General features: G+C 55.0%; 1 protein-coding gene across 1 annotated transcript; it reads left to right on the plus strand.

Moving 5' to 3' along the window:
- Positions 1 to 1,863: 1,863 nt before the first annotated feature.
- Positions 1,864 to 21,380, plus strand: Slc45a3 (solute carrier family 45 member 3). The gene is made up of 5 exons (XM_051204027.1): positions 1,864 to 1,986; positions 14,948 to 15,337; positions 16,003 to 16,788; positions 17,342 to 17,607; positions 19,745 to 21,380. The coding sequence occupies exons 2-5, from the start codon at positions 15,133 to 15,135 to the stop codon at positions 20,165 to 20,167; spliced, it is 1,680 nt and encodes a 559-aa protein (XP_051059984.1). The 5' UTR covers positions 1,864 to 1,986; positions 14,948 to 15,132; the 3' UTR covers positions 20,168 to 21,380.
- Positions 21,381 to 22,100: the final 720 nt, after the last annotated feature.

Raw genomic sequence — 22,100 nt, forward strand, 5'->3', positions numbered from 1 at the left:
GAAGGGACTTTAAAGCAGGATGGCCTAAGGCACTAAACGTATCCCTGTGGCTTGGGAAGGAAGGGCCTTTGTTAGGAACAGGGTCTCAGGCAGGCTGCTGGGGAATCTCATACCAAGCTACTCCCCCACTTTCTGGAGCCCTAACTCTCTTCCCTCTAGCGAGTAATGAAGCAGAGACAAGAGAAAGGACCCCCAATCCTCTGAGGTGGACAATACTCTTGCTCCCACTGTTCTTTCCCAAGCCTGGAAAATACCACTCTCCTGTCTTTCCGGGCACTGTAATTTTCCACCTGACTTGGCATTCCCCTTGACTCTAGCCCTTTTTCCTGGGACAAAGGGAATACTGGCTCAGGGACCCAGGACTCCACCCTGAGCTCTCTGCTAGCCATGTATAAGTATGCCAAAAATGTCGGAAAGCCAGGGTCCCAGCTAGGGATGGAGGTTCATGTGCTCCCAGGATGCCATGCCCAGATGGGTTTCAAGTTGAACTCAAATGACTCAGAATGCAGGCTCTTGACACGTTCGTCCTCGGCTTGTGCCTGTATACACACTGTCTTCCCTAGTGCCACTTCTGCACTTGGCATCTCCCTTTCTATTCTGTCCCCATGCTCCCACCTGGGGGTGCCTCTAGAGCTCGGCTGGCTAGCTGCCGGTTCTAACAGAACCCAGAACATGAAAAGGACATGCCCCAAGGTGTGCCGCTGGTTAACACCGGGCTAGCATTGCAATCCTGCACCACAGTGGCCTACCTAAGGCCAACGGCGTCCTTCCCATCAAAAGCTTCTCCTGGGACTTTGTTGTGCAGATGGTTCCAAGACCCTATGGAAACCCGATCCATCCCAAGGCCTCTCTGGTGTAGCATGGTGTCATATTTGAACACAAACCTACACACATCTTCTGTGGACTTCATCTCACCGAGAGATTACACACACTTAATATGATGCAAAAGCTCACACAGGTAAGAACTTGTTATGTATATCTGGCTCAGAGAATACTGACAAGAAAAAAGGAGTGTTCATATTCACACGGAGACCATTGAACTAATCCTCAGCCTACCACACAACACATCAATGTGACACTTTTCTCTGATATTTTGATTAGTTGAGTCTCGTGCACCACAAAAAGCCGCAGAAATCCCTCGCCTGTGGTATTGAAGTCAACAAGTCGCCTAAGTGAATTTCCCTTCTCCTTATAAAATTCCATGGATGAAAGAAAGGCAATAAAGCCCCCAACCTCCACCCTGAGGTCAGCCCAGGACTGCCGCGATCTGCCTCCCACCTGGTTTCCCGCTAGTCAAGACGTTTTGGAAACCTTGACTGGGAACATTTTGGTGGCAATTTATCACCTCTCCTTCCGCATACACACCCACAGTAGAAAAGAAAAGAAAAGAAAAAAAAAAAAATAAAAATGGGAGTTTGTCTTTGAGTTGTAGAAAGAAGCACTGAGTTAGCTTTCTGAGACCAGGGAGAGTAACTCGCGGAATGTGACAGACCCTTTCAAGGCATGGTCCAAGGCCGGTGGGGTGCAGCTGTGCCTGGACAGCAGGATATCCAGCACAGCACGCGCGGGTAATGGTCGCAGACTGGCTCGGGAGCAGAGGGGAGGTACCCCGTGGAGCCGGGTAGTTTTTACCTAAATGTTTTGTTGGCGCGCGGCAGAGGGGGCGGTGCACGGCCCTAGGTAATGACAGGGCAGTCTAGGAGCCACGCGGGGGCTGCCCGTCCGGCCGCGGCCAGAAAGGAGACTGCTTTTCCACCTCCCGCTTTCTTCCCTTGGGGACCGGCCCCACCCCTCCATCCCCTCCCAGCACCCCCCCACCTCCGTCCCGCCTCGCCCCGCCCCCCTCCTGGCAGCCCCAGCGCGCATGCTCTCTCTCCCCCACCGAGTAACCTGGAGATTTAAAAGCCGCCCGCTGGCGCGCGTAGGGGAAGCAGGGGTCCGAGCTTGCACGCGCCAGCCCCAGGTGACAGCCGCGCGCCCCGCCAGGTAGGGGAGGGGGCTGGCCCGGTGGGAAAGGAGTGCACGGGTGGCCCCGCTCGGCCGTGGCGCTGTGCGCCCAGCGGGATGGGGCCGCGCCGTAGCGTCCCGGCCCTGCGCGAGAGGAGGCTCGTGGGGAGGGCGCGGCCCCTGGCGGCCCGGTGCCCAGGGCGGGCACCCCGCTCGCGTCCGCGCCGAGTGCGCTTCCTCCGGGAGTGCTGAGCGGCGGCGCCCGCTGTCCAGGGCCGCGCACGGAGGGAGGGCGGGATCGGAGCCGGGGAGTCCCGGGCCAGGCCGGCGGAGGGCCGGCCGCCCCTGCTGCAGCCTCCCGCTGCAGAGTTTTCTTTGCAAAGTTGCGTTTGTTTCTTCCCCTGTGTGAGCTTCGCCCGAAAGGGGCAGATGAGTCACCGCCCCGGCGCCCACAGTGCGCACTTAGGGGAGTCGGACAAGGGGCCTCCTCCAGCTGGGCGCCGTGGTCGGGGACAGAAGAGGAACCTAACTTTCTTGGCCGCAGTATTGGGGCAAGGCTTTGGTGGAGTTGAGGCTAGCTTAGGGGCGAGTGTATGTGTACGCGCGCGACCCTGTGCCCCCCCCCCCCTTCTCTGCCTCCTTTACCCTCCCGAGGACGGAAAAGCAGCGCTGGCTCTTGTGTCCCGAGGCTCAGGTGGAGGTGGGGAGTACTCTGCGGTTCTAGAAGGCGCTAGGTGTTCGGTAGCGCGCCTGGTGGAGAAAGCCCAGGAGCCTGCAGGCTCAACCCATCCCTGGTCTCCGCTCCCCTCCAGGGAGCCCTGTGACGCCTCTTTCCCTTAACCTCCACTCGGCCCCCTCCTTCATGACACGCACTTGACTCGTCCAAGGCCACGGGGTACCCGGTGCTCCCTCTTTCCCCACGACACTGAGTTGGAGGTAGGAGGAGTTTGGTCCGGTGGGTACTTGGAGAGAACTTGATGTTCAGCAGTGGCAGACCCTATTCCAGCTAAGCCGAACTTTGTAGCCCAGTTAGGGCCTTGCAGCCGGGCATGGTGTAGACACGGGGCACAGAATGACTCTTGCTGGGCTCTGGAAACTAATTCACGCAGGAGTGAGGGTGAGTGAGTTTCTGACCTCTTGGTTCCTAATCATGAAGCACAGTCCCTTTCCCAGAGGGCAGCTTCCGTGTGGGCCCACGTGCCTGAGGCGTAGGGAACAGGGTGACTTATGGAGCTGGGGACCCACGAGCTGTGTATGCTGGACTGGAAGCCTCTCAAGCTCGCAGAACACCACTTACTCCTAGGGAGTAAGTGGGACATGATTTGAAGCCTCCGGCCATTCTGTTGGATCCCCTTAGGCCCCTCATTCCTCCCTTATCTCCCTCCAGCCCCAGCTCCAGGGCTGTCCTGGAAACAAGACTCACTGGATGAGTCTGAAGATAACAGTAAGGCCGTGGACAAACAGGTCCCAGTTGGGGTCTTTGCCAAGGAGAGCTTCCCTCTGCACTTTCGGTGTGGAGGGTGAAATCCACTGTTCCTCCCATTTCTCGGAGTAACCCTGAAGGAGCAGGAGGAGGAACTGGGCAAGGTCCCCCGGGTGGTCTACTGTGCCTGCAGGTTACTGGGTTGTGAGATGTGCACTTGTCCGGAGCTGGAACTGGGCCTAGGCAGAGCCCCGGGACAGACAGTCAGGAAGGTGGGGAGGAATGTAATACTGGAAAACTGATTTCAGGTAGGAACGTTGGACCCTTTAGCACTTCAGGGGTGAGAACACAGACTGCCAGGAAGCCGGCTTTTCTGGCGCCTCTTTTGCACCTGTAGCCTGCAAGCCATGCTAACTTCCCAACCTTGCTGCAAAATGTGGACGATGACGATATGTACATCTTTGTTGTCCATGTTGACTACAAAAGGCAAACAGCACTAACAAAGAGATACAGTCTAAACATATAACTCCATCAAATAACGAACACATATAGAGTTTAACTGTGTGTTTTTTAACCTATCTAGCCTGATGGCCTACACCTGTAACCTCAGCACCCTTGGGAGGCAGAAGCTAGAGGATTAGGAGCTCACGGCCAGTCTTGTCTACATAATGAGTTCCAGACCAGCCTGGGTTATGTGAGAGTCTGTCTAAAACAACAACAAACAAAACCCACGTTGTTACATGTCTGAAGTGGAGTAAATGCTTAATAAATGTTAGTCTTAATGGTTACGGTTATCTGTGTCTGGATGGTCTGCAGCAGCTGGTTTTGAGACTCTGAGGCCCTGCTGTTTTTGTGTGTGTGTGTGTGTGTGTGTGTGTGTGTGTGTGTGTCTGTGTAGCTTAGGCTGCTCTTGAACTCACAACTGCCTTGAGTGCTCTAGTGGTGGGATTATAGGTGTATACCAGCATGCCCGGCATGAGTCCTGCTCTTATTTATTTATTTATTAAAGAATCTGTTTTAGACTTCTTTGGGGACAAGATCTCTTGGGGCTTTGAGAAGTTTCTTCATGTCTTTAAGAGTCTTCTTGGCTCTAGCAAGTGGACCGAATCCCATTTCCTCCGAAGTGAGGTATTAGCCTCTTCATTGTGCTTTCTTCTCTGTAAACCAAGCACACTAGGACTCCAGGACCCTCCAGAACCTGGGGATTAAGGAGAGGCTGCAGGTAAACCTCTGAGCAGAGGGACTGCTCATGGAGAACCTGGTAAGTGTCAGCCGCTGCTGTTTGGTGGCCGTGTGGAGGCAGTCATTGTGGATTAACTTAGAAATGGGCTCCTTAGCCAGGGACCGTCACCACATACAACCATAGGAAGCCATGAGCAACACACTTGCAATTTGCATCCAGAGCAAAGAACAAACCAAGACAGGGTGGGCATCTTGATCTATTCCCCTGTCTGTCCTTCCTGACTAGTGCCTTCCTCCCAAGAGTGTCCTCACAGGCTGGAGCAGGGTACTTTGGGTAAAGGAGTGAAGGTTAAGAGTCTTCTATGTAGACAGGTATTTTAGGAAGACCGTGGAGAGGGTGCCCTGAAGTGAGGACTCCTATCTGTCTTCTCTTTCCAGCTATCGGGGGTCTTTCACGATAATTCTTTGGTATCCGTGAGGAGAGCCCAGCAGCCAAGCTCTCTAGGCTTGCACTCTGTCACCGAGTTAGATCCACAGCCCTCCCAGCCCAACTTCCTTTTAAAAGCCAGTGGCCCTGTTTGCTGGATTGTGTGTGTGGCTGCTGGACCAGTTGGTACCAGGCCCAGCGTCTCCAATGCTGATGCCACTTGACTCCCAGCAACAGAGCTGGAGTGCTGAGAGCTTTGTCTAGTGTATTGAGTTTGCCTGGGGGGGGGGGCAGGGGTAGTCAGTGACAGCCACATCAGTGCCCTGATCTTTGGCCAGAATTACCTGTTTGATCCCATTTTCTGTTATGAGGTCTGTGTTTCCTCCTCCCCTGAGGGCCTGGGGTGGGGAGCCTCTCTAATTCTGAGGTTGGAGATGTCCTCCTGCCTATACCGTTGACTTGATTTTTCTGTAAGTGGAGGTTCTAGTCACCCTGCAGGGCTGTGGTGGGAATTAGATGTGATGCATATGCCAGCAAAATCTGCATATACTCAAAAAAACGTCTTCTCTCCTCCCCCTAACTCTGGACATCACTTTCCCTGGGACAAGCCAGAATAAAGAAGGTAGGAAGCTTCTACTGGTTATCAGACCCAGGCCAGGCTAAATGCCCAGACAGATGGGATACCCTCAGGACTCAGGACCAGCCAGTTCCCCTCTGCCAGAGAGCTGTCAGCACCCCAAGTCTCTAATCACAAGTGTACTTTGAGCAAGGAAATAGTGTCCAAACCAGGAGTCCTTCATCACTATAGGGATGTAGCCATGTAGATCCTGATGCCGGAGGTCTGTGCACCCAGATACCTGGAAGTGACTCTGGCTGGTGGGGTGGGGTGGGGTGGGGTGGGGGGCTGGTCCAATCAGATGATCCCTGCCTTGGTCTGCTTTCTGGACCCATAGGGCCTGCTTCCAGCTGTCTGGACTCACAGGAAGGGTGCCATGGGATAGATAGGGCCACACCAGCGTCTGAAGGCCAAATGCAGAATCTGGCCTTGTCCCTTAGTTGTAGCAGAGTTTCGAGGGGGGGAGGGAGGGAAAGAACATCTTGGGGTCCTGGGAGCCCTGGAGGATTAGGTGTAGGACTTGAGCTAGAGAGGGTTCAGGCGAAGGGCAGAGGCTGTTTAGAAAGGGGAAGTAGCTGGAAGCCAAAACCAGCCAAGAGCCAGTGAGCCCAAGGAGGTGTGACCATTCCAGGGCACACCGTTCTGAGAGCCGGATCTGAGATCAGAACCCAGATGTGTGGCTTTGGTTCTCATGTTCTTTCCTGCATACCTCACTGGAGAGGGGCCAGTAGGAGGGGCGTGTGTTTGGAAATCCCAGGCTCTAGGGGCCCTGTGCCCTTTGTGCCTAGCACCTGATTACCTTTCATGACTCAGCCGCAGGCCCACTCCCTCCAGGAAGCCTTGACTTTGACACTACCACGCCCCCTACTTGCCGGCCTGTGTCTTAGCAATTATACCACCTTAACTGTACGTCATCGTATTTCTCTTGCTAAGCAGAGCTGTAATCAGTTACTTTCACTGCAGGGGGACGGTAAGTAACTGGCTCTGTGAGTGCTGCTGGGCACATTTTGGGGCTCTGAGACCAATCCTTCCTCCCTCCCTCCCTCCCTTCTTTCTGAGACAGGGTCTCTCTGTGTATAGCTCTGGCTGTCCTGGAACTCCATAGACCAGGCTGGCCTCGAACTCACAGAGATCTCCCTGTCTCTGCCTCCCGACTCCCGAGGGCTGGGATTAAAGGCATGGATCACCATCACACTCCTTGACATTTCTTTAGGGGTACTTAGGTTGCATGCTGAGGTATGCTTCCTCCACGAGTAGATAAACCAACTTCTTAATATTCCGTTTTGGGATTTGTTCTTAACCTTGTTCACCTGGGCCATCTGGGCTTGGGATCAAATAGAAGCTATCTGAGCTCTCCCCACTGAACTAGATCATTGGCCTGCTTTGTTTTTGAGACAGGATCGCACTGTATAGCCTGGCTGGCCTAGAACTCACCATGAAGACCAGACTGGCCTCAGACTCACAGAGATCCATCTGCTTTTGCTAGGATTAAACATGTGTGTTGTCGTACCCTGAAACGGGGTCTTGCCATGTAGCCCAGGTTGGTCACAAACCTGTAGCCCTCTTGTGTGAAGCCTCCCTAGTGCTAGGATTACAGGTGTGTTCCCCGTCTTGGAGACTACTCCACAGAAGAGTCTGGCCCAGACCCCTCTCATTACAGATAGGCTGGCCACAGGCCTGAGTATGTGCGGGCAGATGGAGAGGCCATCAGATTCGCAACCCTGGATGGAGGTGAGGCATCCAGAGCCGGGTAGCACCTTGTTGGAGCACTCCGCCCAGGGCTCTGCTCGGCTGTGGATTTGACCCAAATGCTCAGCCCCTGGCTTCTGTCCTGTGTTCCTCACCTCCAGAAAGAGGCCAGGCTAAGGGAAGAGGATTGGGATTGGCTGTGTGTGCTATGGGAAGAGCTGGCCTGGCTGGCCTGGCTGACTGACAGGTGTCAAGTTCACTGAGAGAAAGGCTGGTGAAGTTTCACTTTGCAGAGTCTCTGGCAGAGCCGGAGGGACCTTCGGAGTGGCCTGGAGTGGCCTGGAGGCTGTGCTGAGACCCCCGTTACTTCCCGTGGCTCTGTCCTCTTCCGCCTTGGCAGAGGCCTTGGAGAGCTTTTGGCACTCTGCGTTTATTATGGACCAAGAAGAGAAAGAATTTAGTTACTAATTTCTGCCAGGAACAGAGTCCAGCTCCAGGAGAGAGGAGGGAGAGGGCAGTCATGTCCCCGATGCCTTGCTTACTTGGTTGCATTTCAGGTGACTTCTGACCTTGGCATAGTGCTGGTATCTGAGCAGTGTGTGGACAGCTCTGACGGGGTAAGGGGTAAGTACAGCTGGACAGTTCTTCCCCACTCCATCCCCCTGACTCACTGGTGAAGGCTGGCTGCCACAAGCCCCTCCCTAATGCCCTGTGGCCTTGTCAGGGGACACCTGCCCATGAGATCACGCTACCTGAGGCCGAGGACAGGTGCTGGGTCACCTAACTGTACACCTTAGACGTAGATTAGCTCTCATTTTACAGGCTTAGAACCTGAGTTCTGGGGTGGTGAGATGGCTTTCCTGCCTTACAGAGCTATCAGTGTTGCCAAAATAGTTACAACAGTTACATCTTTCTGGCAGTTCAAAGTGTTTTCCAGAATTTCTGAATGGTTGCAAAGTCCAGCTTTTCGTTTTTTCAACCTTGGAGGTGTTAAGTTCTCTGAAACCGGAGTCTTCATCTTGTGAAATTGGAATATGAAATACCAACTCTGCGTCTACAAGGCTCTTGGAATGTGCTAAATGTCCCCTGGGCAGTTGGTAGGGTCAGCTATTATCATCGTCCCTGTGGATGGAAACCACTGTCTGGCAACCATGGGACAGCCTTCCCTGTGTGGCAGATCCTAGGCACTGACCTCTCCCCTCACCTGTTCGGGCCAGCACCTGGGAAGGCGTTTACATTCTTGCCATTCCTCTTGCTACTGGGGGCTGCTGGGATCTGGTAAGAGGCTGCTTAGATAGGGAGAAAGGTCGGGTGGGTCTTTCCAGCCATGGTTAGGCCAGGAGAAAGCCTCTCCCAGGTTCCCTCCACCAAAGGCCCTTCATACACCTTTTCCCACGTGGCTCTGAAGTTGTTGGCATGTAGGTTTTTGGCTTTTTTTTTTTTTTTTTTTTTTTGTGGTCCTTAGGATGGAATTCCTGAACATTCTGCATGCTAGGTAAGCACTGTACCTACCACTGAGCCATCCCTGGAGCCTAAAGTCAGCCATACGAAGTTCCTTCTGTGAAATGGCCATGCTAATTGTACGCCTATCACCCAGTGGCTGGCAGAGTAAACCGATTGAAAGGGGTGGGGCTGGCATTGCACGTAACAGTCACACAGGCTAACTGCAGTTATGAACTATAGATGTGGAAACTTAAGGGTCAGTATAGGTCAAGCTACAAACAGGCTGAAACCGGCATCAAACCCAGGTCCAGCTGACCTCCCAAAAGCTAGATCACTGTGGAATGTGGCCAAGGTTCAGGATAGCCATGTTCAAATCCCCGGCCCCGGGGATGTAAGAGGGTCCCTGGTAGAAGAGCTGCCTGTCTTGGTATGGAGAGCACACACCGCCGCCCGCCGTGTGACGGTGGGTAGCAGCTGTTGTCAGCAGTGAAGTCTGGTTGGGAGGCCCAGGTGCCTGGAAACAAATGCACGTGTGTGTTGACTGTCACCAGGCTGACCAGGATCCCTAAGGGTACTGCAGCCTCAGGTTAGGCTGTCTTGGACTGACTGCCAGCCCCGGAGTCCCTGTCACTCGATCGGAGAGAGGAGGGGAGGAGAGATGAGTGCTGTCTCCAGGGGCGGCTTGCTGCCCCTTTCCCTCCCCTTCCCCCAATCTCGAGGGCGTTTGTTTCCTTCCGAAGCTGCAAGCTGCGCTGGGTTCTTAGACCCCGCAACAAAAGCGACTTTCCTCCAAGCTTCTGCCACCTGTTGGGTTTTCACACATCTCCAACGAGTTGGGGGGAGGGAGCCGTTGCCCTTTTCCCAGTGTCTCTGGTGTGCCCCCCCACTGCCCCCCCAGGGCCTGGGATTCTCTTTGCTGCCCGTTTGTGACAGGACTCTCTGGAGCAGGAGGAGGTGGGGGCCGGCAGCAGCTGGAACGGGAACTGAGTGGGAACGGGCCTGCGCTGGCAGCGGGGGCGAGTTTGATGGATTACTCCGCGGGCCCAGAGGTTTCTCCCTAATCCCCCTTTGTGTCCTGGCCTGCAGCCCCTCACTCTCTCTGACAAGCTGCTGAGCAGAAGGCTTCCAGTCTGACTGAAGAAAAGGCGGCCCAGCAGGGTGAACTTTAAATCCCTGGCCTCCCAGCCGCGGGGGAGGCAGGAGCTGTGGGGAACCTGCCCGGGGTGGGGCTGGGCCCCCCCTCCCCCGTGCCCAGCCCTTGTTCTTTGTTGGGATTCCCTCAAAGTGGCGAGGTTGCGTTGTGAGGGGGGTCCCCGGATGCCTGTGAGGCAGTGCCGTTTGTGCAGTCGCTGTGGAGGCTTTCTCCAGTGGGGCAAGGGATAAACAGACCTGCCTGGTTTGGAAATAATTGGTCCCAGAAAGCCGGAGACTTGAGTGGTAGATTGGGAGGTATCAAAGTTCAGTGTTCCATGCTGCCTGCCTCCACCGCCAACCCCCCCCCCTTCCCAGCTCAGCAGCCCAGGTAGAAATTTCCACAGCACCTGTGTGAGGTCTGTAAGCTCGGTGCCTCAAAGCCCCCCATTCCCCTTTAAGGTGCCTCCAAGTTTCCTTATGAAAGCTACCATGCAGCTGCACTTTAGGAGTGCAGCCTACCAAGTCTTATTAGGTGAGGCGCAGGGCTTTGGTCTCCGGGGACTGAGGCAAGGGTATGGGCAGTAGGGGTGTTGCGCTGGGAAACACACCCCAGAGGGTCATCATCTCCTTGCTGCCCGCCTCCAGAGTCTGCTCAGTGTGGAGCAAAGCATTGAATCCAGCCCCCTTTGGAGGAGCAGGGATCCCCACTCCCTCTCTGGCCTTGCCTGGAGTGGGCCAGAGAGGTTGAACTGGGGCGATCACCCCTTCCTTTTCTTCGTGCCTTGGCGTGAGACACTGGCTACCGGGTTTCTCTCTCTGGGAAGGTCTGGGACAGGGAAGTGTGTTCTGAGCTTCCAGAGGAACTCAGCCTGTGAGAACGCTTTGTGAGGACACAGGGTCGCGGAGCCTGCGGGGTCAGTGTGGGGGCTGAGGCCGTTTGATGTGCCTGGGCGGGGTGTGGGGACTCCGGCATGCATAAAGACGCCATAGAATTGCTGTGTGACAGAGGTGGGGCGGAGCCTGTCCCCAGACTCTGCTGGCTGTGGTCTCTGTCAGCAGAGGGTCTCTGCTCCCCCTGCTCCACCTCAGCCTTGTGGGGTGGCAGGAGCCCCTTTGAAAGCCCTCAAAGGCCTCTTTATGTGGCCTCTGATCCTCCCCTCCCTCACTGAGCCGTGAAGGACAGGGCTCACTTGGGTCACTTTCTTGTGCTTGGCCTCTACTCTGGCTTTTGAGTTTTGCACAAAGTTCAGGCCAAGTTTGTTCCTGTGACTCAGTTTCGCTTCCCTAGGCTGCCCGGGGGTGAAGGGGAGGCATTCTGGGCCCTCCCCGGGGCTCTGGCGGGCGTATCTTAGGTGAATTTGGGAGGAAGACTTTGTAAGTTTTCCATCCTTTAAACACACACCTCTGCTGCGTCCATTCATTATTTTTGCATGCACATTTCCTAGTCTTGCTGGGCGCTGTGTCAAAGAGTGGCCTGCCCTGGGGCTACATCTCCAGGTTCACAGGCTTCTTAAAGAGTCCAGGTTCACTGATGCCCCCACCCCACCACGCCTCCCCAGGCTTTACTCCTCAACCCCATAGGGATGAGGATGGTCGAGCTCCACGAAGGGTTCTCGGAAGGCTCCCAGTGGTTTCTTCTGGCTTTGTAGCTCTGAGGCCATGAGGGCCCACCGAGGAGGGGGCGGGGGAGTTTGAAGCTTGAGAGGAACATCCGCACCTGCTCCTGCAAGGCTGCTCATGCTTGTCCTTCCTCCTGTGACCTGACCACCTTCCTCTTCCTGCCACCTCCTCTCCAGGTGAGCAGCTGGCTGGCTCTGCTGCTCGGGCTTCTGTTGGGCAGACCAAGGGCTCTAGAAGTAGTGGGGAGCGAATCTGAAAGTCTCTGAGATAGGAAGGGAAGAGAATGGGGGGCCAGTTAGGAACTGTCGCCCTGCCCATGTCCCTTTAACTCCAGGAGGATGAGGGAGCCCGAACCGCAAGGTCCCTTTCCAGCTTTGATGAGTGCTGCCACCAGAATGGTACTGGGTTTCTTTCTGTCTCAGTACCCAGGGCAGAGGGCCTTGTGGGTAATTCTGTCAGCTGGAGTCAGTGCATGGGGGGTCTGCAATAGGGCTGGCAGACCAAAAGCAGGGAAGAGTTGAGGAGGGGGGCATTGAGGATAAGAAAGAAGGGTTTGGGGGAAGAGGTTCTTTGGGGCTTAGACTGTCTTGGATAATTCTGGGCTCAGAAAAGTTGGGCTGTCAAGAGTATCTATCTCTACTTCCAGGGTAGAGAAGGTATGAAAAGAGGGACGGGCAGGCTCAGCAACCAAAGTACAGGGGCCTGGGAGCCTGCCTACCTCCTCCTCACTCATTTCCATGAATTGTGTGTGCCTCTGGTCCGCACCCCAGATACCAGGTAGAGAATCTCTGTGGGGTGCAGAGGTTCCATAGCTTCGAAGCTGCCTGGGCTGTAGGGAGATGGGCAAGGTGCCTGTTTTCCTGTGGTCTAAGAGCTCCCCACTCCCACTCACAAAAGTGCCCAGAGGACTGAGGGAAGGGCAGCAGGTGGAGTGGCCTGACTAATGGAGAAAGCGGGACTTGGAGAATGAAGGCAGCTTTATGGGTGAGGTTGGCCCTGGCAAAGTCTCTGTTTGCTCAAGGAGGATACCAGGTCTTTTAAACCCAGTGCAGGAGAGTGCCCAGTCCCTCCCAGGACGAAGGGTGGGGAGCAGAAGGGTTAGAAGTCTTTTACCCCAGAACCTGCCCCTCTAGGCTGGGGAGCTTGGCCTCTGAATCGCTAGGGAAAGAAAGGGCAGGGGTCACGTTGAACCCACAGTAGCCCAGCTGACACGGAAGCCTGTCCAGTGCCTCTGCCTCGGGACTCTGGGGGGTCAGTATTTTGTCTTCCTTTCTTAGGCCACCTTTTTATGAGCCCTGCCCCTTACCAAAGTGTAGGGACTTTGGGGGAGGGAGCAAGTCCTGTATTTCCTGGTCTTCTAGCAGCCAACTCCAGAGGGCCAATGTGGAGTGGGTAGACTTTTCCTCGGGTAGATGGTGCCTGGTGTCTCTGAGGCACAGCTTAGCACCTACTGCATGCTTTGTGACACACAGGGCCCCCATGGGACCTGGTGTTGATGGAGAAGATAAAAGGGGAGGGAATGCCTTTTATTATGAGCTGGTAAAGCTGGCAGAGGGTGTATGTGTGTGCGCATGTGCACGTGCCTGTGTGTGTGTGTGTGTGTGTGTGTGTGTGCGCTCTCTCTCTCTCTCTCTCTCTCTCTCTCTCTCTCTCTCTCTTTCTCTCTCTCTCTCTTTCTCTCTCTCTGCAGGATTGAACCCACGGCTTTGCAAATGTCAGGCAGGTGCTCTATCTACCACTTAAGCTTCTCAAAGCCCCTCGTTTATCGCGGGACCTCAAATTGACGGTCCTCTTGCTTCAATGTTACAACTGCTGGGAACTGTAGTCCTACAGTTCCCACAATGCCCTAGTCGCATAGTTTGCAGGCAGGAATGTTTCCATTGCTGGGAAGCAAGCAAGACCTGGTGGTTACTTACCCAGTGACCCAGGAACTAGGAAGGTCTGTGCTGTGTGCACTTCTGTGAGTGGAGGCCAGATGTCAGCTAGGGAGTGTTGGCGGCGTCTCAGATCCTACCAGTGAATGCATAGGGATGAGGTCCAGGGTCTTGTGCTATGATGCTGGGGTTTAGGTTAGGCATGGTCCCAGCTGCCTGTGACAGTTGGGCAGTAACGTTTGGGTTGCACTGCCCACCACCTCCTGGGACTTGAACTTGAGGGAACTTTGTGTCTCGGTGACAGATTGAAACCCCACTTAAGGAACTGTACCTTCTTCCCTCTTGTGTCTGCACTGGGGCGTGGGGGGTTACTGTGTGACATGGCTCGGAGCCTGAAGGGAGAGAAGAGGAAGTGGCATTTTATTGTTTTATTTTTTTGGCAGGTTACACGTACACAATCGTGTGTGTGTGTGCTGTGTGTTCGTATTTGTGCGAGTGGAGGCCAGAGGTTAACTAGTGGGCCTCTCCCTTGACACACCACTTTTTGAGACACAGTCTGTCATTGAATAGCACCAATTGGCTAGGCTGGCTGGCCAGTGAGTTGCAGTGTTCCACCAGACTCCGGCCCAGCACTGGAATTATAGGCAAGTGCAGCCACACTGACTTTTCTATGATGCTGGGGGGGTGGGGGTGGGAATTCAGGTCTTTTGGGGAGAGAGGGGGTTGAGACACGGTTACTCTGTCTAACAGTCCTAGCTGTCCTGGAACTCACTCTATAGACCAGGCTGGCCTCGAACTCACAGAGCTCAGCCAGCCTCTGACGCCCAAGGGCTGGGACTAAAGGCGTGCGCCACCACCGTCCGGCTTCAGAGTTCAGGTCTTTATGGTTTTGTTTCGGGCACTTTGTCAGCTGAGCTGCTGCCCCCTTCATTTTCTGGAATTATTTGTGTGTGGGGCACGTGTTCGTGTTCATGCGTATCCGTGTGTGCAAAGAGCAGAGACTGACAGTCAGATGTCCTCTCCTCTGCTCTCCACCTTAGTTTTTTTGGGACCGGGTCTTCCCCTGAAGCTGGGCTCAGGGACTCAGCTGGATGGCCTTGGGATCATTCTGTTTCCCCCCAGCCCCAGGGTTACAGATTCACTTTGCCATGCATGCCCAGCTAAAAGTCTGCTGGGGATCCCAACTCAGCACCTCCTGTTGGAACCGTGTGTGCTTTGTCTGCTGAGCTACCTCTCAGCTCTAGCACTGACTTTTAACAAGAATTGAGTGGTCCTTCCGATTGGACGTTGCAGAGAAAGCAGACAAGTGGGGCCTGGCGGAGGGCGTCCAGCATCACCCTCAGAGCCAGTCCTGACTTCCTCCAAAAAGGGCAACTGTAGCGGCACTTCAAAAGACAATGAGTGACATCCGCTTGGCCTTGGGGTGCGCTGAGGTTCAAATGTCACTTTCTCTAATATTAACGGGAGCCTCCTGGCTGGGGCCAGGGGCAGCTGAGCACAGGGCCACCTCACCGGCCTGCAAATGAACAGGATTCAGACACCGGGTTCCCGGGTCTCAACATTTCATGTGACTGACTGCCTTGCCCTTCTAGGATCTGACTGATGAGAGGTGTCCCCGCCAAGGCACTAGACAGTGACGTGTTAGCGTGGGGTGAGATGCCACACTGGTTCCAAAGGGCTGGCAGAAATGGGAGTCTGGCTCAACTCTAGGAAGTTGGTGGTAGCAAGAAGGAGAAGCCACGGCAGGGCTGAGCCGTCTCACCTGTGGAGTGCGTGAATGGCCCCTGGAGCCCTCACTGCCCTGCCCATCATGATCCAGAGGCTGTGGGCCAGCCGTCTGCTACGACATCGGAAAGCCCAGCTCCTGCTGGTCAACCTGCTGACCTTTGGCCTGGAGGTGTGTCTGGCTGCTGGCATTACCTACGTGCCACCCCTCCTGCTGGAAGTCGGGGTGGAGGAGAAGTTCATGACCATGGTGTTGGGTGAGTCGCTGTCCTTTCCTCTCCTCTGTTCTAGTATGTGGTGCATCTGGGTTGCAGGCAGCAGTTCTCTGCCTGGGGCGTGGCTCAGAGCGGCTGGATGCCTGGTGGGAGGGTTATCTGGTTTTCATTTGCACCTCACAGCCCTTGGGGCCAATCTACACACAGGGAAAGGGAAGCTTAGAGACGGCTAGTTTGTCTGTCTCTTTAGCCCAGCTGGTGTGGCCGCTGCTCGGTAGAATTGGGACTTCACTATGGTTTCCCTGTCAGGGGTCTCTTTCCTGGGCACAGAACAGGTAGTGTGGGTCTCTGATGCTGTTAACAAGCAGAAGGTGAGCGAAGGCAAGTGGCTTCCCTCCTTCAAGAGAGGATGCCCTGTGAGGATGCAGGCTCTGGGGTCTGGCCGTTTGTTGAAACCCTGCTTCTAACCCACAGCAGGGCTGAGTCGTTGCATTAAGTATTGCTTCTCAGGTGCTGCGTGCCTGCGACTGTTTCCTCATCTGAAAACAAGGGGTTCATAACACACCGTCCTGAGGGGAGCAGAGCCCCTGGGAATGCCGTGTGTGGGATCTTACCTCGGTGTGGCATGCTATTGTGCCATCCTTCTCAAAGAGCTGGTCCTTGTCCCTCTTGTCCTGACTGCTGATTTGTGCTGTTTGTCCTTGCAGGCATTGGCCCAGTGCTGGGCCTGGTCTCTGTCCCGCTCCTAGGCTCAGCCAGTGACCAGTGGCGTGGGCACTATGGCCGCCGGAGACCGTTCATCTGGGCTCTGTCCCTGGGTGTCCTGCTAAGCCTCTTTCTCATCCCAAGGGCTGGCTGGCTGGCAGGGCTGCTGTGCCCAGATACCAGGCCCCTGGAGTTGGCCCTGCTGATCTTGGGAGTGGGGCTGCTGGACTTCTGTGGTCAGGTGTGCTTTACCCCGCTGGAGGCCTTACTGTCCGACCTCTTCCGGGACCCAGACCACTGCCGCCAAGCCTTCTCTGTCTACGCCTTCATGATCAGCCTCGGGGGCTGCCTGGGCTACCTGCTACCTGCCATTGACTGGGACGCCAGCGCCCTGGCCCCGTACCTGGGCTCTCAGGAAGAATGCCTGTTTGGCCTCCTCACTCTCATCTTCCTGGCCTGCATGGCGGCCACTCTGTTCGTGGCCGAGGAGGCCGTGCTGGGCCCACCCGAGCCAGCGGAAGGGCTGTCGGTCCCCCCCCTGCCACCCCGCTGCTGCCCCGGCCGTGTCGGCCTGGCTTTCCGCAATCTGGGAACCCTGTTTCCCCGGCTGCAGCAGCTGTGCTGCCGGATGCCCCGCACCCTGCGCCGGCTCTTTGTGGCTGAGCTGTGCAGCTGGATGGCACTCATGACGTTCACACTCTTCTACACAGACTTTGTGGGAGAGGGGCTGTACCGAGGGGTACCCAGAGCCGAGCCAGGCACGGAGGCCCGGAGACACTATGATGAAGGTAAGTCTCAGTAGCCAGTGGGAGCTGCTGAGGGTGCTGCCCCGCTCAGGACGGGGCCAGGGTTGGGAGATGCTCGCAGCCTGGGGCCCTGGCTGGCGGCTGTACCCCTCGTCCCCAGCGCCCTGTCAGTAAAAGAAAAAGGATTCATCTGTGTGCCACACGCAGCTCATGGATGCGGCTGCTACCCTTGCTATATCAGCAGGACTTCTGAGTCTGTGCGGTTCCGTTGGTCCCTGGCCTCGTGCCCCCTGCTTACTTTCCTAAGACCTCACCATGCCTTCTAGCTCATTCCACGGAGCTGTCTTAGAGAGACGTGGGGCCATCTCGTGCGCCTCACCCCCTCCTCCGTTACGCACCTTGTCCTGCTTCCTTAGACCGACATAGACCGTCTTCCTCTGCCCTTGACTAACAGCTCTGGCTACAGTCTAGATCCCATTGTTGTGGGCAGGTGTGGGGAGGGCCCTGGGGAGCAGGTGCCCACGGCCACTAGTCTATAGTCTCGGGCCCCTGCACACGGCGTAGGGTCCTTATCCCGCGTCTTCCCTACCCCCAGGCATCCGGATGGGCAGCCTGGGACTCTTTCTGCAGTGTGCTATCTCTCTGGTCTTCTCCCTGGTCATGGACAGGCTGGTGCAGCGGTTTGGCACACGGTCCATCTATCTGGCCAGTGTGATGACCTTCCCTCTGGCTGCTGGTGCCACGTGCCTGTCACACAGCGTGGTCGTAGTGACAGCCTCGGCTGCCCTCACCGGGTTCACCTTCTCGGCCTTGCAGATCCTGCCTTACACGCTGGCCTCCCTCTACCATCGCGAGAAACAGGTACTCCCATTGGCCAGGTACGGGGTGGGGTGGGGGGGCTGAGCTGGTCACAGTTCGGGTGTCCTATAAGAGGCGTTAGAAGAGGCTGGGCTTTCTCTGAGCAGAGGCCCCAGCTGCTGAAGAAGTGTAGATTAGATCCTAGGAAGGACTTCCTGGCCTTAGAACTAGAAAGTACTTGAGTGGACGATTGCAGGAAGTACAGAGCCCCTCCCTAGGAGTCCTGGAGAATAAACACACAACGGAAGTTGTCTATTCTCTGCTATATTACTATATCCAGAGGTAGAGCGAGGGCCCCTGGCATGTGGCTGCAGCCGACGGCAGCAGTGGCAATAGCCTGGCTTTAGCGATTCCTTTTTTTTTGGGGGGGGTCTTTCTAGACAGGGTTTCTCTGTGGCTTAAGAGCCTGTCCTGGAACTCACTCTGTAGATCAGGCTGGCCTCAAACTCCCAGAGATCGCCTGCCTCTGCCTCTGCCTCCCAAGTGCTGGAACTAGAGGCTTGCGCCACCAACGCCCAGGCAGCTTTTTTTCAGGGAGGAATTTGATCGATCTGTATCCTCCTTGCTGCAAGATAGAGACTGCTTCCTGCGCATCTCTTTCTAGTCTAGCCCGTCTAGTCCCCTGTCTCCGTCCACTCGCCGCCCCCACGCCCACCCCGCTTTCCTTCTTTGTCTCCATTCTCTTCCTGCATCTCTTCCGTGCATATCTGAGCCTGGCATACTAACTTTGTCTGCCTGAGCAATTAACTGGGCGCCTGGCTCCTTGTTCGGTCAACACTAAGCAGCCCATGCAGAAGGAAGGCCCTCTTCTGTGGAAGGCCTGCTGACCTAATCAGTGTGCTCACCTCTGCCTTGTGCTGTCCTCACTGAGTTTTAGGGCCTGGATTCGGAACACAAGTTGGCATGGCTTTGGGGAGAGACTACAGGCCTTCCCATCTAGAGTTTTCAGGGTTCGGAGAGACCTGTCCCTGGCCACAGCTAGTAGGCTAGTTTGCTCAGCAGTAATTTGCAGGGGTGTGGAGAGCTGGGCTGGGAATGGGAACCTGGTCCCTCAGGCTTCTGTTGGCCGTCTTGGAGCTTTGGGCTGGTACTTTAAAAGCTGCCATCCAAAGATGAGGTGTGAGTATTGATGGTTATGCTGGAGCTAGCTCTCCTCTCTGAGAGCTGTCTCTCCCTGGGGACCTCTCTAGCATCCAGCCTTCCTGTTCTTTCCCTGGGTGGCAGGCAGGACATAAGGGTCTGTAGAGGCCCGTCTCCAGCAGGTCCTACACCCTGTCTGACTGTCCCTGGCCACTTTCTGAGCTATGGCATGGCTTGAATGGGCTTCTCTGGCCTGGCCTGCGACCTCCTAGTTCCCTAATGCAGCCAGCCCAGCCCATCAGACTTCTGTGCTCGACACTGCCTGGTGCAAGGGCCAGCATGGGATAAGACCTTGCCTTGTCCTTCAGTAGGAGGCCCCAGGCCACTGGGGCCTAGGGTTGATAGGGTCAGGCAGATGTGTGCTCTCTGGTCCCAGGCAGCCTACAGGAACGATCAGAAAAGCTTCAGAGCCGGACTGTGGAGGTCACCAAAATGGCCTTCCTGCTGCTTCTCCTTCTGCGAGCATTTTCTGGGCTCTTTCCTGGTCAAAGGCCAGGACAGTGATGACCTCAGCTTGGGCAGTATCTCCAGCCAGGGCCTGGACCCTAGAGGAGAGACAGGACTTCCCTATGGCCTGGGAGAAGAAAGGTATAGAAGGGGTTCAGGTAGCCTGTGCGGGACTGGGGACTTTAGGAGGGCCTCATTTGGGTTTTGTTCCTCTGTCCTGTGTCTCGCTTCTGTCTGTCCCATTTTCCCCATCTTTTCTAGAGGGTTCTACACTTTTCTGTTGCTGACTTCTCTATTCTAAGAAAAGCTAGAGTAGACTTCAGGCTTCAAATTTGGAGGTTCTGCTTAGATCTGCAGCAATAGGTTTCCCCTGGTTTTTGTTTTTGCTTTTGTTTTGTTTGTTTTTGCTGTTGGTGTTTTGCTCTCCCCGAAAGCCTGTCAGTTGCCTGGTTTCTTAGAGCCCCTGGGTCAGAGGCAGCGAGGGACTGTCGTCTTCGGGGAACCCCTGCACCCACCCGGACACAACCTATCCTGTTTCCTTTTTGCCCCTCAGGTGTTCCTGCCCAAATACCGAGGGGACGCTGGGTGTGGTAGCAACGAGGACAGCCAGACAACCAGCTTCTTGCCAGGCCCTAAGCCAGGAGCCCCCTTTCCCAATGGCGGCGGCAGCATCCTGGGAACCACACCTGCACTGTGCGGGGCCTCTGCCTGCGACGTCCCCATGCGAGTGGTGGTGGGTGAGCTACCTGAGGCCAAGGTTGTTCCCGGACGGGGCATCTGCCTGGACCTGGCCATCCTGGACAGTGCCTTCCTGCTGTCCCAGGTGGCTCCATCCCTGCTCATGGGCTCCATTGTCCAGTTGAGTCATTCTGTCACTGCCTACATGGTATCAGCTGCAGGCTTGGGTCTGGTCGCCATTTACTTCGCTACACAGGTAGTGTTTGATAAGAATGACTTGGCCAAGTACTCCGTGTAGGAAGAATGCTGGAAGGCATCGAAGAAAGAAAGGGTCTGCGGCCTCACGGAGTCTCAGCCTTAGAGGGCATGCTACAACGCTGGCCTTATGGGTCTGGTGTTGCCTAAGTGGGGCAGCTCTCTGCTGCCACCTGAAGGCAGTGAGGTGTATCGTTGCACAGGGAGAAGCTGGGGCTTCCCACTCTGGTTTTAGAGCTTGGCTGGCCTGCTGGCAGCTACTCACATGGGTGTGTCGGTCTGAAAGTTCTTCGGGGATGAAAATGCAGGCTTGTACAGGTGCATTACCAAGGCTCAGAGTTAATAGCTCTGAGTCACCACGGAAGGATTTGGGGACCTGAATGAACTTCCCTCTAGGTCCCTTGTCCATACATATTCTGTCACTGTTGTATGGAAGCTTCTCGTAGGAAACCCTCCTCCACAGGGTTTGACTGCATGGACGTTGGAAGGAGGAGCCTGAACGGGCAAGATGAAATCCCGTGGTCCACAGCACTACCTTTCTGCTGAGTCCCCTACCCCAACCTGTCCCGAGAAATGGCTCAGCTTATTGGCCCTTGTATTGCCATCATGGAGACATCGGCCTTTAAATATTTAATTTATTTATTTAACACATTAGAAGTAAAATTCATTCCCAGATTTTTTTTTTTTTTGGCCTAGGAGTTGAGTAGGGTGGGAACCCCAAGAACTGGTTCCCCCAAACGAAAAGCTGATACTGCCAGACCCCTCTCCTAGGGTGATAGGTCGCCTGGCCTAGTCAGTACCTTGGGCAATCTGTCACCCTAATTGAGGGAAAGTGGAATGGGGCTCAAGATCTACACAGCATACCAGGTCCCATTTTCCCCTTGTCCCTGCCTGGCCCCTGACTCCGCACAGCCCCCTCTGAGAGTGGACCCAGGAAGCGATTGCCCTCCCAACTCTGTCTACCAGCTCCATAGCCTCTATGTGGGGCTTTTTGGACCCTAAGCACAAGTGTGGATCCTTAGGCCTCTGCCTATCACAGCCTCTGGGGTCTGTCTGCCACAGCCTGGGGAATCTCACACAAACTCAGGAGTACTCCCTGCCAGAGCCAAGGAGCTCTTGTCTAGGGGGTGGATTTCAGCGCTCAATTGCAATAATGTTGTGTCTTATTTATTTAGCAGAGTAAATATTTTATACAGTATGTGAGAAATCAGAGTATAAAGTTTATGGTGATGAAATTAAAAGCTCCTTCTATGTTTGCTTGCTGTGTGTCTTTTCTGAGTGGGAAGGGGTTGGTGCTGAGATCAACATCACACTCTCTTCCGGGGGTGGGGGCTCGTAGCTTTGGTGGGTCAGTTCCATTTTCCACCAGCAGATGGCGCCATGGACCATCACCCAGGCACAGGCATATACAATTTAGGTAGAGAATAGCCTTAAGTGCATCAAGATGGAGCATTCACAGCAAGGACACTAGAGTGTAGCTGGTACACGGAAGCAGTTGGTTGTGGGCCTCTGGTCAAGCTCAGTCCTTCCTGCCTTGCCTTCTTGATCTCTGCAGCCCTGACCGACCTTCCTGCTCCTGAGTGGTCAATACTTTAATACCCATGAAAGGGCTCATTTGACTTCTGGAAATGTTTCCTATGGGGCTGGAGAAGATATGGCTCAGTCGTTTAAGAGAACACACTTTTCTTGCAGAGGACTTAAGTTCAGTCCCGGCACCTGTATCCAGCAGCTCACAATTGCCTGGTGACCCCAGTTCCAGGAGATCTGATACTCCTCAGACTTCCTCTCATACCCAGACACGCACATGTGCACATAAACAATAATAAAATCCAAATGAATGTTCTCTGCATTATTTAACTTAATTGTGAGAATTGTCGAACAGCCCTGAATAGTGTGTCTGTAGTTGTAGAACCCAGTTCTACAACTCAAACTTTGCAATTTATTTCTGCTTCTCTCCGGGGATTAGCTTTAAAACT

The sequence above is a fragment of the Phodopus roborovskii genome, unplaced genomic scaffold (genome assembly GCF_943737965.1).
Source record: "Phodopus roborovskii unplaced genomic scaffold, PHOROB, whole genome shotgun sequence".
Lineage (NCBI taxonomy): Eukaryota > Metazoa > Chordata > Mammalia > Rodentia > Cricetidae > Phodopus > Phodopus roborovskii.

Coding starts and splice junctions, on each gene's coding strand:
- Slc45a3 (XM_051204027.1), top strand. CDS start 15,133: ATGGCCCCTGGAGCCCTCACTGCCCTGCCCATCATGATCCAGAGGCTG. Junction 16,789..17,341: donor CCGGAGACACTATGATGAAG/GTAAGTCTCAGT, acceptor CCCTACCCCCAG/GCATCCGGATGGGCAGCCTG. Junction 17,608..19,744: donor TCTACCATCGCGAGAAACAG/GTACTCCCATTG, acceptor TTTGCCCCTCAG/GTGTTCCTGCCCAAATACCG.